The sequence below is a fragment of the Corvus moneduloides genome, chromosome 4 (assembly GCF_009650955.1).
Source record: "Corvus moneduloides isolate bCorMon1 chromosome 4, bCorMon1.pri, whole genome shotgun sequence".
NCBI lineage: Eukaryota > Metazoa > Chordata > Aves > Passeriformes > Corvidae > Corvus > Corvus moneduloides.
The window spans coordinates 52,622,998-52,635,405 of record NC_045479.1 but is presented as its reverse complement, the minus strand read 5'-3'; the positions used below and the strand labels follow the sequence as shown (position 1 = coordinate 52,635,405).

The 12,408-nt window shown below is 37.9% G+C and overlaps 1 protein-coding gene across 26 annotated transcripts in view; it reads left to right on the top strand.

The window, feature by feature from the left end:
- The window catches only part of CADPS2 (calcium dependent secretion activator 2), a 292,543-nt gene that overhangs the window by 97,021 nt on the left and 183,114 nt on the right, over positions 1-12,408 (top strand). For all 26 annotated transcript variants that reach the window (XM_032105953.1, XM_032105977.1, XM_032105974.1 and 23 more), the window contains exon 3: positions 812-1,144. In XM_032105953.1, coding sequence (XP_031961844.1) covers positions 812-1,144 — 333 coding nt within the window. The remainder of the gene's footprint in view (positions 1-811; positions 1,145-12,408) is intronic.

Here is a 12,408-nt window from a genome sequence, read left to right as displayed (position 1 = left end):
GTGATGTAGTTTAATCCCTGCCCAAGGCACACATCCATTGTTTACACAGCTGATTGTGCTGCATCATCAGCTTTTTGTTGGTTGCATCTTGTAGAGGAACAGCGTCATGAGACTTGGTACTAGAAATTAGCTACATGCCGGCCACATACATTGTCTGGAAAGATCGACCTTGCCAAGGCCCTTCTAAATGAAGAGATGAATACAACCATTCTTGAACACTGCAAAGTTTTCACAGAATGCTGAAGCTGATTTAATTGGTTTGCTGTAGTTTGCTTTGTCATATCTTAGAGTATGAGTAGTTGGGAGGAGCTTTTTTATGTTGGTCTTTGGTGATTTTACACAGAGAATCCCATATTGTGTCTCCAGTATTGTACCGACAGTAGTAGAAACAGCTCTGTGTCTTTGAGTCTATCCTCTCAATTGTTAATATTGATTGTGGTGTTTCTTTAGTTTTTTGGGGTTTTTTTTTTCTTTTTTTCCTCCTGGATTTGTGTCTCATTGTGGGTGAATTTTAAATTAGCTATTGGTAATTCAAAGTTCATTCTAGTCTAGCTTTCGTAAATGTATGCATAAATACATGTAAGACTACTTAGTTTAAGTACTTATTCAGTGCAAAAATTGTTTAAACATGGTCACTTGTTTCTTTATGTAAAACATAGCAAACTTGGCCAGTATAACTCTTTCATATTAAGCTGTCTTGCATAGAAGCAAAATACTAGCTTGTATTCCCTTATACAGGGATTGTTTTGTATTTATGTCCATGCCTAACTTTTTGTGTTTCTTTTTTTTTTCTCTTGTTTTACTTTAAAAGGTATTTCTCAAGAGTGACCGGGTTGCAAGAATGGTCCACAGTGGAGGATGTTCTGCAAGTGACTTTAGAGATGTTTTTAAGAAAAACATAGAAAAGAGAGTCCGAAGTCTGCCAGAAATTGATGGATTAAGCAAAGAGACAGTGTTAAGTTCTTGGCTAGCCAAATACGATGCCATATACAGGGGAGAAGAGGACTTCTGCAAACAGCCAAATAGAATGGCCATAAGTGCTGTATCAGAGCTGATTCTGAGCAAGGAACAGCTTTATGAAATGTTTCAGCAGATTCTAGGGATCAAAAAATTGGAACACCAGTTGATTTATAATGCCTGCCAAGTAAGTATTGATATCATTTGGTTTTGTTGTGTCCAGAACATCTCCCTTCTGCCTGCAGGTCCAGTGCTTCCTCCTTGTCTGTAGAATCCTTCAATTTTAGGTACATTTCTGCAGTCCAAGGAGATGAGGCTACTCAGCAAGGAATCTTTGCATGATTTGATTGCTGCTAAGCACTTGGATAAAGCCTGTGCAGAGTATATGGTACTTAGGCTACAGGGATCTCCTTTTACAGTGTCACAGCTCACGCGATTTGAGTCATTCTTAGGAATGTTCCATGGTCTGTACACCTGCGTACCCTCTGATAATTACATATGCATGCACATACATTTCTGAGCATGTGTTCATCAAAAAGAAATTTTCTGCTGTAAATAGATGACAGGTGATTCAGGATTCTGTTGGACATCCAGTGTCTCGAAGGTTCACGTGTTGGACCTAAATGTGCTTCATTTCAAACATCCTCTACAAAACTAATTTTCATATTTCTGCATTGTTGTTTTGTTGGATAAGTGATGTTGCCTGTAAATTACTCACTAATTACTCTCACTAATCTGTAATATAATTGGTATGTAAAAATATTTTATTAACCAGTCTTCATAGTGATGGAAGTGTAAATTAGCAGTTACTTAAGGAGGGAAAACCTGAAGAAAAAGAAGGTATTTATGTAAGTCTCACAACCAAGCAGCATAGATGAAGCATTTAAACTGAGATCACACAACTTCTTACACTGTCTGTAAAATAGTCAACCAGATTACAGATAAAATGTTTTTCATATATTATGCTGAAGGCTGGTCTGTAGTTACAGGCCATCTTAATATAGGAACAAATATATGGATTAGCGTGGCATGAAGTCGTGTAACTGTTACATGATCGAAACATCTGCAGTATTTAAGACTTCTCAGTGTCACAGACCAACTTCCATAATGAGAAAGTGTAATATTCAATGCTGCATCAAATTATGAGCAGTTTTGAATTAAAAGAAGTGCAAAGTATTCCTTCTTTTTTTTCCTGTTTGTCCCCTCTTTTTCCTTTTGCCTCTAAATTCACATTGATGTAAATCACTAACCCTCTGTGATATGAGGGTTGGTGATGAAGAAGCATTGAAATCTGGGGGGATAATTCTGCTTATTTTTGGGAGGGTTTTATATACAACAGAACATAGAGGCATGAGGTAGTTCAGTTTGGGTAAGTCCTCAGGAGGTCATTCAGTCCACCTTCCTGCTCAAAGCAGGGTCAGCTGTGAGGACAGACTAGGTTACTGAGGGCTTTACCAGGCAGGTCTTAAAATTTCTAAGAATGGAGACAGACCGTGCAAACCTTCTGGGCAACCTGTTCCAATATCTGAAAACATGAAAAAACCACTATTTTTCACCAAGTAGATACTTGTTACTTATAGTAGAAACTCTATATGGATTCCTCTATTCTCTGGTGCCTGGTGATTGCTAAGTCTTGCTTTGTACATTGCTGTGGGTGCTCAAAATCTGCTGTTAGTCTGCACTGGGCTAGAAGAGCACAAAAAAAGTGTGACTTGTAGGACTTTGAACAATTAAACAAGAAAATTGTTCCCTTAGTCTAGAAGTGGTTTTGATGATACATCCACTAGGTTATTGTATTTGTATACTTGAAGGCTTCTTTGTTTTGGTTCATGTCTGTATAAAATTTGATGGACCAAAACTGGCAAATATCAGCAAGTTTCTGTCTTAAATTCTTCTATGGAGAGACTGAAACATCCCAGTGGCTCATTTTTGTCTTCTAACATGGTAGAATGACGAACATGGAATGATTTCTTATTTTTTACTTGCAAATTAAAGAGAAAATAATCTTGTTGGGGTAAGAAAGGAGAAAGATTGACCACCCTGATGTGTGCAGAGATGACTCAGTGGGATTAAGAGAAGGTGCTTCTCTTGCTCTTCCTGCTTTCGAGCACTGAAGGTTGAAAAGTCCCCCATGCAGGTCTCCGAAGTACACAGTTACCCTGGATTCATGTAATTATTGGAGGATGGGAAGAAATGAAAATCTACTTCCTCAGGAGCAGATACATGAGCACCTATGTACTTCAAGCTGGAAAGAATGGAGAAGGAAAGGCTTCAAGGCTATACCCTTATTTGGGGTTCTAGCTTTCTGCAGATTTTAGTTTTCTGAGGCAAGGATGAGGTTACTTTGCTAAAGGAAAAACTTTCATTATGTACTCCAGCAGAGTTGCTACCAACAACGACTTTCATATCCTGTTCCTGTGGTCCAGTCAAGCACATAATAGACCAAAGGTATGAGGAGAAGTCTGTTGCAAAGAAAAAGAAAACAATCATACCTAGCCTTGCCAAGAAGTGCGGTACAGACAGCAACCAGTGTCTGATAATGTAATACCTTTTCTCCTTTGGTGAAATCCCTTATTTCTCATTATAGTTTTAATAATATTTTAGTTTAGCCTCTTATTCCTTTTTATTGACAATTTATTTACAAAAGATGAGATGAAGTTAGACTCAGATTTCAGTCAGCACCAGCAGTTTTCATTCTGCCCTAGAAGCCTCTATCTGTCTTTGTATGGAAATGCTCACTTTCATTTCCCTTTGCTGCTGCTGTTTAGAATACTAGAGACTTGCAGATAATGATAATCAATAGTGTCTGGGAGCAGTGAAATAAGTCCAAGTCCAAGCAGATGTTAAAATTGTATTTTTGATAGAGGTTTTGATTAGTTTGGCTTCTAGCCTGTGCTTCTAGCAGAGAATCAGATATATGAAATTCTGTATATTTTCCAGCTCTGAGAAACAGCTGCCCTTAACAGCAAATCTGTACAGTTATAATTTGTGCAGAAAACTTTTTTCTTTCCCCCATTTTTTTTATACCTTCCAGTCCTTTGGAAATAGGAAACAGAAAAATGTCTTACAATGTCGATGATAAGGGTAAATTATCCTGCTCCTAAAGGTCTGCTAAGCAGACAAGGGTGCTCTGTATTAACCGTAGGAGGTATTGTCTGCCAGCCTCCTCCTTGTGGCTTTCTCAGCATGTAGAAACTTTTTATTGGATTTCAGCAGCTTCTGCTCCCCAGCCTGTTCTAAATGGAGCATTCCCTTCAACTCTTAAACCATTGGTATCTTGGTATCTCAGCCCAACAGACAGTTCTGTTGGGGTGTGGGTTCCTGCGCGTCCACACCGGTGCCAGTCTCCATCCTTTGTGTGATAGCAGTGAGAAGCAGCTTTCATTCAACCAGCAGACTAACTTAATCAAAAACGAAGTGAAAAATAAAAGACCAATTCTCTAACACTGTCAGACATAGTCCATGTAGCTGTGAGAATTTTATACATTTTTCTTTGAAGAATAACTCATTTTCACAATCTTTTAACATACTCTAAATGCCTAAGCTTGTACTTAGGTAGTGAACATTAACAAGATGTTCACATTAGGATGTTGAAGACTTCTGTGATCTTGTTTTCAACTTCACTATTTAGAGAAAGGCCAGCAACTGCTGCCAACCACCCACATCCCTTTTGTGATTAAAAGGTTCAATTTTGTAAATTTTAAGACTTTGACCTGATTTTTATTTACATTGTGTTGCCTCAAGGTGTGTTACATGATAAAGATATTATTGTCAGTTAGCTGGGACTTAATGAGCTCCTTGACTTGCATTTGAGATGCCTGGCCAAACTGTTACAATTTCTTTGATTTACAGAGATCAAATATGATGTGCTTTTTTTCTATTTTTTTTTTCTTTTTATATCTTTAATTATTCACTGGTGTAGAAAATAACTTTGCAGTGAGTCAAACTGAAAGTCAAACTCAAACTGATTTGTGGTCATACACTATTATTATACCACTTCATCAGTACCAGAATTTCTTTGTCAGGTAAATTGTAACTCCACAGAGGAGTTTATTTCCTTTTGAAAGTGCCTTTATAGGGTTACCTTTTTTGGCTGATCTAAATCCCCTTCTTGGGTGCCCAGAGGAGAGAACAATACTTTTCATAATGAAAGAACTTTTGCAAGTCACATTTTGTTTTCTAACAAGCAGTAAATAATTTTCAGTATAATGTAACAATTTTTAAGAAGTATTATTTGCTAAGTGTTTTAGTCTTGACATTTTTGGGAATCAACCACAAACTAATTCTTTTGGAAATAGGTTTAGATGGTACTTTGCTGCAAGATATAATTTTCTGCTTAAAATCCTTGTATTGTGTCTGATCCTTGATTAGCTTTTGCAAGATACAACTCTCTAAGTGTCTAATATTGAGAATGATGAATTATATTGTATCTTCCATAATAAATATTTCTGGTTTTAATTCTAAGAGTAGTTTCTGTCAAGAATTTCATCTGACTGAAGTCTGCTTATGATGCTCAATGCAATTGCAGTCTTTCACCCAGCACTTTACTGAAGTCCAATTAATTACGCAGTTTTGGAAATAAGTCAGATTAAGGACAATTTAATTTGCAGCAAGGCCTTCATGACTTTTGCATGTTTTTAGTTCTGATCCTTTCCTTGGTAAAATGATGAAAATAGTGCAGTTATTTCACAGAGCACAGAATTTCCCATGCTTATGGATATTTTCTGTAGAAACTTCCATACCCTATATAAGTTATGAGGACAAATGTGAGTTTATGAAGCACAAAGAATAATGGTATCTTTGTACAGAAAGTTTCAGTGTAGTGTTGATAATCCTCTTCTTGCAGTAATTAAACAAGTACTAAGATTCCGTTTAGTCTATAGACCAAAACTTACACAGATTCATTAATTTTTTAAGTTCAGGTCTGGCACAGGAAAAGAAAAAATGGTTTGGGCTGTGTATTCTAGAACACATAAATATGTATATCTGCAGGTCTTACAGTCACAAGAAAAGAGGCTGACTCTGTGAGATGTTGCAATGTGAGCAGGGCTTCAGTTAAGCCAGTGTATTTCTGATGGTCACCAATGACTGTCATTACTTACTTCATGAAAAATTATACCGTATACAACAAAGTAACCTGTGAAAAATATTGGCAAGGTCCATTGCTGTATTTTCTAGGTAACATCAGGCATTAGCTAAGATATCCACTGATGTCTTAAACATCCCATAGGGCTCAAAATGTGCTTTCACCTGGCCCAAGATTGCCCTTTTTAAAAACAAAACAAAACTAACGAGCAAAAAGCCACAAACCAAAACCCATACCATACTCTTTTGCTCACCATCTGCTTTGTACTGGAGATCTGCTATTTTCAGGCCTTACCTGCTAAGAGTTTACTCTGCTGGGTAGCTGGTGCACACCCCAGCATGGGGCAGGTTTTTTGCTCTCTGGATAAAAGACAGTTTTGCAGACACTGCAGACAGGGCAGGAGTGAGGCTAGAAGCTGTCAGGCCTCTCAGTGGGCACAAAGGACTGCAGTGGTATGAGAAATGTCTGGGGAGAAGAAAAGCAGTAATTTTGTGGGACTGTGGGAGGCTGTAGAGTTATAGTTAGTATTCAAGTGTTGACTGCATTTTTATATGCTAAATGAGAGTCTAGAAAGTTTCTGCACACTGTCATAATAGTGATGTCCTTCCTTACAGAACGGGTCAGTCCTTTAAAATTGTCCTATGTGTCTGTCAACCTGAAATGTGTTTCATGCCTTTTATAGCAGAAAAATTCAAATAACCACACTTCAGGTTTATTCACACATCTACTTTTTGTTTCTAGTGCCTGTAAATACCTGAATATGTCTTCCTCCATGCCTTCCTCCCTGCCCCCTCCCCCCCCCAAAAAAAAAGAGCTTGCGTTCTGATTGATTTTACCCTCTTCGAAGGGAAAAAAGATCTCCCACTGTTTGTTCTTGAACAAAATAATTCAAACCAAATATTTCAATGAAGAAATAAATTGTGATTTCTTACAGGATTTAGGATGTTGCCTTTTATTCATAAGATGTCATTCTTGATTAGATGCATATAGGATTTTAATATGAAGTTATTTCAGTAGTTATATTTTCTTATTTTCTTTTTTTTTTTTTCTGAGGTGCTTCATTGGTATTTTACCTCTATTCAAGAGGATTGGAAAGGTATTGCTCCTGACAAAAATTTCAGTGCTTTGGGGAATAGTGCTGCAACCTCAACTATTCCTCCCAAGATTACTTCTGTAATAAGATTGTGAGAAATTCAGAGCTAAAATGAGTGGTGTTTGTAAGGCCAGTTTGGATTTTCAGCTTAATAACGTGAGTTCTGGTGAAAAAGGAAGCCTTGTAACCCCAAGTGCTTCAGTTCTGTCAGCATGCAGTGATGGTATTTAAATAGGCTGGGGGGAGAGGATTTTAGCTCCTGTAAACAAATGGGTTTTTCTATAATGGCAGAGTTTACTTTGGAAAAAAAGTCTCTGATTGCCCCAAAGGTTGTTGACTTGTTCTCGTTTACTCTAATGATAGAAGAGTGATGGAAAGAATATTAAAACATCCTCAGAAAAGCAAGTTACCTTTTTACCATGCATAAGTATCTGACGAACAATGTTTAGAAGCCATGCAAGCTACATAATGAAATTCTTTGAACTATTTCTGTTTGTAGTTAAAGGAATACTGAGAAAATACCAGGGAGAAATGGTGTGTTGGCAACATTAATACATTTTGGTCCTGGAGGTATTGCAGTATCCTTCTTATTCAGCTGTTGGATGAGGAAAATTGGCTTTGAAATATACATTTAAAAGATAAACAAGTGCATCTTCTGAAAACCATGAAACTATTCAAAGCTTTATTTGTCCAGTGTAAGTGTTAAGAAAAAACTCTGAAGGATAGTTTTGCACATTTAATTACTTTTAAGATGAAATTTTCATGTGGATTTTTCTATCATAGAGCTCTTTATGTATATGTGACTTCTGTTTTGCATCTGCAGGAGGGAATTGGACATTTAGGGTCTCTAGTAGGCTGAGAGACTATCAGCACTCAAAGACTAGTGGATTTACTTGTGTTGTCTGAGTTGGCATCCTTGTAGGCCTGATCTCCTGTGTATCACCTTTCTTGTCATGAGAGGCCTGACTGGGAATCAGCAGAGAGAAGCTGAGAATCACCCATCTCCCCTGCTCTGTCTTATGCCTTCTCTGAGGATGGAAATCATAGACACTGGGATTTTGGCTGCAGCTCTTTCTTTCAAGCTGCTTTGTTTTCTAGGACTGCCTTTGGCATTCTGTGAGTGCAGGAACAGCAGCAAAATGGTTGTTGTAGCACAAAGAAATAAGGAAGTTGTTTTGGGCTTTGTTAAAGGAGATAGTTAAGCTTTTAGGAGTTAAGCTTTTATTATTACCTTCCCTGTGTTTCTTCCCCTAAATACTCTCTTGGCGCTTTAATGAAGTAATTAATGGTGTTTTGACATTCTCTTGAGTTCTAGATCCAAGGGAGTTAAGCTTGCCTGAGCACTTAAAGCTAAATATATCCAGCATTTAACTTGCATTTATATTAAAATCACCAGTGCATTTGACTCATCATGTTTTATATTACCAGATGAGAATAAAATTTGTCTTCTCTGGTATTAAGCAATAAAAATAAATCTTTTCTACCAAAGGCTTTTGTATTATTAATTTTTTTATTTTTTAATCTTTTTTAAGGAGAAAGATTCTATGTCTTCAGGTAGATGAATACAAAACAAATCATTTTTACAGCCACATTTCCAGACTGATGATTAAGCTTATTAATGTGTCTGACTACTAGCTTATATATGCATTTGAATGAATCGTTGTGAGCAAGCCGAAGAAGTTAATGACCCTTAGCATGAATTTGTCACCTGTTCATCTTATGACATGATAATATTCTATATTTCCTCTTTATCAATTCAAATTAAAACAGTTTTGCTTAGACAATCGTTTCTCTGCAGCGTTTTTCATCCTGAGGTGTCTTCAGCAGCCAGTGTGCGGCTGCTCCTGTGTAAAAGCCACAGGAAAAGAATGACCCTGTTTCTTGTATCTGTCTGGCTCACTGGTACTGAATTTTTTGTTCTGAAATTTATCTGCTTTTATCCCCCATTATTTAAGTTTTTGAGGGAGAACCCTCTTAGCTCTTCCTGATTCAGAGGAAGTTTCTTTGCAACTGGCTGCCAGGACAAGGTCCCTAGGGGTTCCTGCACCCCAGTCATTCCAGAGGCAAAGATGCAGGTGAATGTGGAAATGAGCTGTCTCTTTCAGTCTCTCTCTCCCTCTCTCTCTCTATATATGTATATATCATAGATACATGTTTTGGCCATAAACTCAATGTCAGGAAGAACCAACCCTTTATGCCTTTATGTTAAGGGTGGCAGAGCATTGGAGAAGGCTGCTCAAGGAGGTTCCATCTGGATGCTTTAGGTTTGACCCTGCCTTGGCAGGGAGGTTGGACTAGCCCTTCCTGTTCTGTGATTCTGTGGTATTTTAAATAGAAATATAATAGCATCTCCATGATACAGGATGGACTGCCATGTATGAGAGTAATTGTTTATGTGAAATGGCTGCGAAATCTACAGCTCTCTTTGAATGAGCTGTAATTTGTGTGTTTATTTTTTCATCCTCTAGGAAGGTATTTTTGTGCCTGTCCTAAAAATGAGAGAACTCTCAGGACACCTTTTTGGCTGTCTCCTCTGCTGAGGCTGTCCTGATCTCTAGGATCTAATCTCTCAGTCTCTTAAGCTTTCAGGCTGTCCATCCCAGGTACCCTCTCACTTTGAAAGAGGATTGATTCTCAATAGAAGAGCCATCATGCAGGGAGATGCTGCTTGTCCTTTCATTTATTCCCCTACTTTATATTACAAACCTCAGAGACAGTTGTTCGGATTCAGTCTGGTGTCTGTGCTGAAGCTGTCTGATTTGTGATTAGATGTTCATAATTGCAAACTTCTGAAATGTTTACAAGGAAGTGCCTATTTCTCTCTCCAGGTCTTCCTTCTATAGGTAGGTGAATTATCTTCATTTTAGTGCTATAGGCATTATATAAAAATTCTCAGGCCAGCTAAAATAACCTTGGTCAGTAACATGAGTAGACATAAAAAAAAACAAAATGTAACCCTCAGACTAAAAGTTTACAGCCTACTGGGGAAAAGTAAGAGGAGAGTAAAAATAGTACTCCTCTGTACTTTTTCCTTATAGGAATCTGTTTCTTGAGATAATGGATAAATAAATTGACTTCCAGACATTTTAGCTATAAACAGGAAAAATCTGAAATAAAATTGAGGCTACATATTTAGTAGAAGTGTCAACTTCTAGCTGATGTTGAAAGGAGGTGTTGTATGGTAAGCACCCTGGGGCTATGGCAGGAGAAATATCCCTTTGCAAACGATGTAAGGGAAGAGTCACTCCCTGTATCACCTCTGAATAAGCTGTCTTCCTAACTGGTTATGCAGTGCCAAGTTTTTTTTTAATGTAGGAACACTAAACTTCTGTAAGTAAGGGAAAATAGTACTGAACCATGCCTGAGAGAGCCTCCAAGGTATACACAATTTCTGGAGAAGCTTTGTTTTACTCCTAGGAGCGCTATAAACTCATGTTCCAGTCAATCTGGCACAGTCTTCTCACTGTACTGTGTCTTTTCTCAGGGACTGGAGACATCAGAATCTTTCCTGAAACACCTGTTCCTCCTTAGGGAAACTTCTGTGAATGATACTCCATTTTTACCGTACTGGAGCAACTGTTTTGCCTTAAAGATAGATAGCAGACTTTATGTAACTGGTGTTTTCACACATGTTTAATGTTGGCAATTTCCATGTTTCCAGGAGAATAGAAGCTGGAAGTTCTATTTTGTGGATGGGTATCTATACATCACACCACCACTGACTCCTAGAAACAGGTGGAAATACAGAACATTCTCCAGTTTATGCTATAGAATGGAACAGAAAGGGAGAAAATTGGATTCCATTTCTGTTATCTTCTAGCTTCTCCACATCCTATTTACAGAAAGTTGTCAGCCTGAATTCTGTCTAGTTAAGTCAGCGATATTTAATTATTTGGAAAAAACATTGACATGACATTCAAGCTGGTTTTGCTTACTTAATGCAATTCTCATTAACATTTATTGCCCTAATTGTGTATATTCCCTTTGGTTTCAACACTCCCAAGAAATTCTTACCAGTGATTAATAAGGCAAGAAAACATTCTGCATGATATTTTTGGAGAGTGAGTAGGGTAAGCAAAAGGAGAGGGGATTTCCTTATGAAGCAAGGATGACTTCAGGAAAATAGAAAACACTGTGAGCCACTTTAGGACATAAATATGCATATACCAACAAGGTTTGCATGCTAATCTTTCGGTTGTCTTGGATATGGTAATCTCTGTGCAGGTGGTGGGAGAGGAGGAGGGTGGGAGACTTTTCCTAAGGAGGATCAGGAAATGAGTCATAATTCATTTAAGGCCCATCACTTCCTGCTAGGGTGGGTGTGGGAGGGTATTCCCTAGGCAGAACCTGAAACTTAAGTTGTATTTAAGGTGACAGCCAGTATCTATTTCAGCGGGGTCCGGGGGAAGGTGAGAGAGAGAATAAAAACGCCCATTTCTTTGATCATCTTACTCACCAGAGATTACCAGTGCAGCTGGCACTTCCACAGTATTCATGGTAGGCGTACAGATAACTGCTTAAGCACTTTAAATAACTCTGGAGGCTTCTCTGTCTCTCTGTTGATTACCTAGGGACCGTACATTTCTGACTTTAAAAGATACTTTATTTAGATGGTTCAATAGCTCTGTGAATAGCTCTGAATTTTTTTCCCTGCTGTAGGAGGAACACCTATACAAATAAGAAGACAAAGACTTGAGTGAAAAAAAACAAAGTAAAAGTTAAGCTATTTTATGTGTGGATATTCATAATTTTGTGGTGGCAAAGTTGGGGTGGAAGACATTTTCATAGTTGGCAACAACTGAAGAGTTTGACCTTTACAGTGTGGAAGACAGTGCTGTGATGAGTGTGAAGAGTCTGTCTTGATGGTATCCCAGAACTCCAGTATGCAGATGTGAAAACCAAGATACAGTTAGATAAAAAATGTTTACAGTATGGCATATTACAGACTTACTTTTTTCATTTCTGTTAATAAAAAAAGTTATGCTTTGCATCCATGTCCTGGATTTATCTGTAGGACGTATTCTTAATATTTATTGCGACTAAATCTGTAAGTAGTAAGAGTCTGTCATTATTGTCCTTCCTTTTGTCACAGCGTACTGTGTTTTCCTTGGGTTTTCATCCTGTCTAGCAGTGGTGGCCAAGCATTGGAGTTTCTACCAGTCAGAAGGGCAAACCTGCGTTTTGTCAATTAATCTGTTGCATTGCAAATGCCAAGAGAGAGGCAGAAAATTCAACTGTTTGCAGTAGCACTTCTGACCTGTGCTAGCGTCTT